This window comes from Danio aesculapii, chromosome 2 (genome assembly GCF_903798145.1).
Source record: "Danio aesculapii chromosome 2, fDanAes4.1, whole genome shotgun sequence".
NCBI lineage: Eukaryota > Metazoa > Chordata > Actinopteri > Cypriniformes > Danionidae > Danio > Danio aesculapii.
Genome location: NC_079436.1, coordinates 2,010,989 through 2,017,175, shown reverse-complemented (window position 1 = coordinate 2,017,175; position 6,187 = coordinate 2,010,989). Strand labels below are relative to the sequence as shown.

At 38.4% G+C, this 6,187-nt stretch overlaps 1 protein-coding gene across 1 annotated transcript in view; it reads right to left on the bottom strand.

Annotated features, from left to right (window-relative positions):
- LOC130234359 (adhesion G protein-coupled receptor L2) overlaps positions 1–6,187 on the bottom strand; it is a 254,267-nt gene continuing 248,080 nt past the window's right edge. Inside the window, 2 exon segments of the mRNA XM_056464612.1 lie at positions 1–1,141; positions 1,144–1,677. Of these exon segments, the coding sequence (XP_056320587.1) occupies positions 891–1,141; positions 1,144–1,677 (785 nt within the window). The 3' untranslated portion in view covers positions 1–890.

Here is a 6,187-nt window from a genome sequence, read left to right as displayed (position 1 = left end):
TAAAAAATTTGTCACATTTATTTGATATCAAACAAGAGTTGAATGTACATCTGCAACCACAGTGGGCTCTTAGAAAAGACTGAAATGAATATCAACAGTGTTCCTGTTCACACCCACTCGAGCTCCAAACCCTTCATACTTCATACAATAAATTATCTAGTGCCAAATACTGAGATATGACGTGTTGACGTGATCCCTGACAAATTCAAAAGCATTTCTTTCTTTTATTTTAACATGTTAGTCCAATTCACTGCAAATCTGTGCAAGACGCAGCTTCCGTGAAGCTAAAAAAATAAGGAAGCGTTTCATTTATTGTACATACACATTGGCAAAATACATTTTGTTCCTGGTAAAATCCGTAACTGAGCACATCATGTGGTGACTATGGGCTTTCTTTACACCTAGAGTACTGCAAAATATATGCTCTTTAGTTGTCACTCGTACAACAGCTCTTTGTGCAATAGAGAAAATATAAGGCCTGAGTCTGGGATATCTTTTACATTTTCTTGTCATCACAGTCTTTCTCAGATCAATCGCTCATTCTGTTTTTGCAGAATCACCTGCAAACTTGTTTTGGGAGATTGTGTGTGTGTTTTTTTAGTTCAAAGTTCTACAAAAGTCAGACATCGGATGTCTCTTATCTTCTTTTTTTAAAACAGTATACTGTACAAAGCTTTTGGCAGATGTAGATGACGCCAAACACTTTCTGCTTCACTTCGATCGAAGAGTTTGAGCAGAAAATCAATTCCATTACTATTTAAAAACCAAAACAAAAACAATAAAATCAAGAAGAGAGAGAGAGAGAGAGAGAGAGAAAAAAAGTAATTGTGCCTTTGACTAGTCCCCTCGTCTGTGGCCGAATATGAGATGCAAAATGAACATTCTTGGCTTCAGAGGCTGGTGATAAGCTGCATTTGTCCGTCATTGGCAGATTCAGCCTCTAGTGACAGGCTAGCGCTAATCTGATAGTAGGACATCGCTGGAGTCCCGTCTCCGAGATCTGGTAAACTCTTATAGCATTGTTCCTGGGTTTCACTTTGAGCGGACGAGCACGGGGAATTATCATCCTCTCCAATGACGAGATCTGGGGATTCCGAGTCTTTCAGATTGGGCATGCTTGTGTACAAGGAGTCCCTGTTATTGGTGACGAATCATCCTCTTTTTTGACTTCTCCCTCATCTTCTTGAGTGTCTCTGCTGATTTTGTGTGGCCTGATGACTTTTTGGGAGGCGTAAATGAGGGAGTGAGTTCGTTGGGGTAAAAGCGGGAGCTCAAGGGCCTCCCGGTGGTTGGGGTTAAGAAGTAAAAGCTCCATTGCTGGATGGCAGGAGGACAAGGGCATAGCGGAGGTGTCGGTTTCAGCGTTTTCGCTCTGGTTTCTGTTCCCGACACCTTCGTCGATGTCTGCGCAGTTTTCCTGAAGACTCGAATCTATTTCCGCCTGGCATTTGGAGCCGCTTTGGTTTCTGCGAGGCCTTAAATTGTTGTGAACCAGCTCGGAGATGATCATTTTTTCAAATGCAGCGTCATCCAGCCGTAATTCGCATCCGGTCGGGCAGGCGATGGCCGGGTCCTCGTAATCGTCCTCCCGCAGAGAGTAGCTGTTGTTGAAATTGTCGTTCAGAGGGAGTGTGTCCATTGTGCTGACATCACGACTGTTGCTAAGCGACCGCTGACCTGGGAGTCAAAACAAACCAATGAAAAATCAGTATCGAAATAAATAGCTGGATATAAATGAACAGAAACTACATCAACATGCAATATTGTGTCGTGAAATTAAAAGGATGTGCAGAAACTGAAAATTCGAAACCTGAAAATTCTGAATGCCGTAAAATCGAAATTGAATTGCTTTGTAATAATTCTTATATTCGGGTGAAGATGTAAATTTAACTGTAAAAACTGAACTTATATTAATATTTAAAAATACAATATTGGTTTTGACATACAATATTGTGTCATTTATAAAGATGCATTGAAATTAAAAGCATGTGCTGAAATCACAACTGAAAATTCAGGATGCAAATGGCCGAAGCATCGAAACTGAAATGCTTCAAAATTAAAATTCTATGCTGAAACTAAAAAAATCCGGAAATTGGCGGAAACAACAAAATTGAAATGTAAATTATGTAAAAAAATAAATAAATTAACAGTTTTGACATACAAAATTGTGTCATTTATAGGGATGCACTGAAATTAAAATTCTGTGCTGATGCCGAAATTAAAAATTCTGGACGCTGAAACATCAAAGCTGAAATGCTTTGAAATTATTATGTATTACCTTATTAAATAATATAAAGTCATTTACTAAATGTAACTACTAAAATGTAACTTGTACTGCTTTTAAAATACAAGCCAATAAAATATTCACGTTTTATTTACAGTAAAACTTTAATTGGTAGCGAATGAGTTGAGAGGCATCAATTTGTTCCCATGACAACACATTAGCGGTGTTGTAAATTGTCGATACTGTGACTTGAGCATGTGCAGTTTGTCAATAGATGAGTATACGTGTATTATCCACGGAACAGAATATTGAGCTATTTTAAAGAGCCCATATTATGGGTTTTGAAAATGCCCTTCCATGTAGTGTGTACCACAGCTCTAAGTGAAGTGAAATATCCAGCTAAGGCTTAAATCTGTAAGTGTACAGTGTTTAAAACTATTGATTCATCTATAAAAGAGTCGACTCATAGTGCTTCAAACGAGTCGCCTTGATAACGAGTCATTAGGTGTTTCGCGATGACGCAGCCACGAAACACAAGCCTCGCCAGTAGTTACGCGCGCAAACCAGGGAGATTTGAAACCTGCGGCCCCGCCCACTAACACAGAATAAACACTAGACACACACACACAGACGCCGCAGGTCGAATGAAGTCACGCTGCGCTCAGATGGATAATATTGACAGTCTCTACCCAAAGATGAGTTGTTAACCTGGTACAGTACACGCGGTTACTCTTTATATTCTCTTATCACATGTAAGCCACGTTAAAAACGCGACGCGTGCCGCTTTGTTTACGGATTTAACGTTAAAGGCTTTTGTGAGCTCGCGTTCCACTGCCGTTTGTCGTTGCTATGGCGATCGATCGTAAGCTAGGAGACAGGAGACTCGTGTCACTTTCCCAAGTTCTTCTGAGGAGCGTTGTGTGTGTGTGTGTGTGTGTGTGTGTGTGTGTGTGAGAGAGAGAGAGAGAGAGAGAGAGAGAGAGAGAGAGAGAGACTCGCGTCGCTTTCCCTAGTTCTTCTGAGGAGCGTTGTGTGTGTGTGTGTGTGTGAGAGAGAGAAAGAGAGAGAGAGAGACTCGCGTCGCTTTCCCTAGTTCTTCTGAGGAGCGTTGTGTGTGTGTGTGAGAGAGGGAGAGGGAGAGAGAGAGACTCGCGTCGATCTCCCCAGTTCTTCTGAGGAGGGTTGTGTGTGTGTGTGAAAAAAGCCTTACACTATGAAGCGCGTGTGCACTGTGACTACTTTTATATAGTTGATTACCAGCTGGGCATTTCACTCTGTCTCGTGCTGAAGCCTGTCACTGTCGACCAATCGCAGCAGGCTGTCATCGGTCCAATCAGCGCAGATTAGCTTCGCGCTGAGGAGGGGGTTGGGAACAAATGAATCGCTGAACGATTCATATGGGAGTCGCTGGGATAATTAGGTAAAAATAAATGCAGATTATAAGACCATGAAAGTGTTTTATGACCTTGCATGCATATTAGACTGTTGTTGGAGACCCTTACAACCTAAATATGACCCTATTTCATGTATAATATGGGCTCTTTAAACTAAGCCTTGCATGGCACAAGCCATTGAAATGAATGGATTTCATAGCGCAGTGCTTTCTGTGTCCTGTCTGATTGCTGCTTTCACACCGCACAGTGACTATGTAATGATGTAATTTGGATAATTTTTTGACCACACTTCATTATTATTGTTCATTTATTCATTTGCTGGAAATTAGAACTGAATTTAGAAATAGTTTTGAAGCAAATCTTTGCGCTTAGGAAGCAAAATTAAATATGTCGGCTAATGGATGTCTTCAGTGGAGTGTACAACACCGTCTCCTTACTCTATGAGAGAAAGATAAAATCAGGATGGAGGAGGCTCGTTCATTATCCTCGCGCTGCAGATGCTCTGTTTTCTTGCTAGTGAAGCGTTCAGTTTTTCTACAAAGTCCGCCATGTAAATAGCAAATATGCCATGGTGCGACGCAAATGACTCTTAAAGCGAATGGGAGATGAGACTCTGATTGGTTTATTCTCAAAACACATACAGAACTCATTAGGAGAATAAGCTCAACCCTGTTAGACCATGCGCCGCGGTACAAACTGTATTTTTCCTTCCTTAAAATAGCAAGTGTAGATTTGGACACGCACTTTAGCGCCATGAGCTTTAGACTTTGCGCCTAGATTGTTAAAATAGAGCCCAAAGTGTTTTGATAAACTAATGTTTTAACTAACAAAGAGAGAATGAAGGAAAAAAAACAATAAAATTAAGTGTTTCGAAATACTGACGTTTTAACAACAGAGAGAATGATAGCAAAAAAACCAAAAACAAACCATATGTGCAGGGTTTTGAAATATAGATGTTTTTTAACAGTATAGCACAGAGACAACGACGCCAAAAACAAATGAAGTGTTTCGAAATACTGACATTATAACAGTATAGCACAGAGAGTATGATGTCAAAAAAAGTAGTTCGAAATACCAATGTTTTTACAGTATAGCACAGAGAAAATGGCGATAAAAAAACTGACTTTAAGTGTTTCGAAATACCAATGTTTTAACAGAATAGCACTGTGAATTATGGCAAAAAAAACAAAAACAAATCACATGTTCACTGTATTGAAATATCGATGTTTTTAACAGTATAGCAGAGAGAGAATGATGTCAAATAAACACAATTTAAGTGGTTTGAAATACCGATGTTTTTAAAAGTAAAACAGAGAGAACAACGGCAAAAATGTTCGAAATACCGATGTTTTTAACAGTATAGCACAGAGAATGAAGACAAAAAACAAACAAAAAATAAATGTTAAGTGTTTTGAAATAACGTTTTTAACAGTAAACATAGAGAATTATGGCCAAAAACAACCAAAAAAAACAACAAACTATATGTTCAGTGTTTCGAAATATCAATGTTTTTAACTGTAAAACACAGAGAAATGACAAAACCCCCTAACTTTAAATGTTTTGAAATACTGACTCTAATAGTATAGCACAGAGAATGACAGTAAAAAATTATTAAAATCCCTGAAAAAAAAGCATATGTTCAGAGTTTCGAAATACTGCTGTTTTTAACAGTATAGCACAGAGAAAATGACGGCAAAGAACAAACAAACCAACCCCCACCCCCCCACCACAAAATCACCATTAATTTCAGCCACATGTAAACGCAAGCATTACGAAGTGAGCGTCAGATGCATGCAGTAATGTGCACACAAATGAAAGCGTGTCAATGATATACACACACACACACACACACACACACACACACACACACACACACAGATGATGCCGGTCACAGATCGCAGACATGCAAACACTCACATCATGTGTGTCTGCTCAGGCTGTCTGACCTGAGAACTGCCCAGCAGCCAAAAGAAAAGAGTGAGAGAACGGCTTTTAAAAATCACTTCCAGCAAAAGAGACACAAAAGTGAGAGAAATTCAAGCAGAGAAGCCTACAAATCTACAAACGCCTGAACCCAGGCCATCAAGATCCAGCATATGCATGACCTGCATGAATAAATAAAGCCAATAAACAAATGTTTGCCTGAAAATGTACATGCAAATTTAAAAATCATCTTTTTCCAAATTTTATTTTTTAGTTTCAAATCGATCAGATAAGAATCAATCAAAGCATTGCAGTGAATTGTAATTTTTAACTTTACGTTTTTACTACTCAAAACTGTCGCCATCATGCATTACAGTCAATAAACACTCAAAAATAACATAAAATGACTTAATATGAGTTGAACAAGTTGTTTTGAGTTTAAAGTGGCTTAAAGTTTAAAAGTAGTTTAAGTTTAAAGTAGCTTAAGTTTTAAAATATTTTAAGTTTAAAGTAGCTTAAAGTTTAAAAGTTGATTTAAGTTTAAAGTAGCTTAAAGTTTAAAAGCAGTTTTAAGTTTAAAGTAGCTTAAAGTTTAAAAGTTGTTTTAAGTTTAAAGTAGCTTAACGCTTAAGTAGTTTTAAAATCG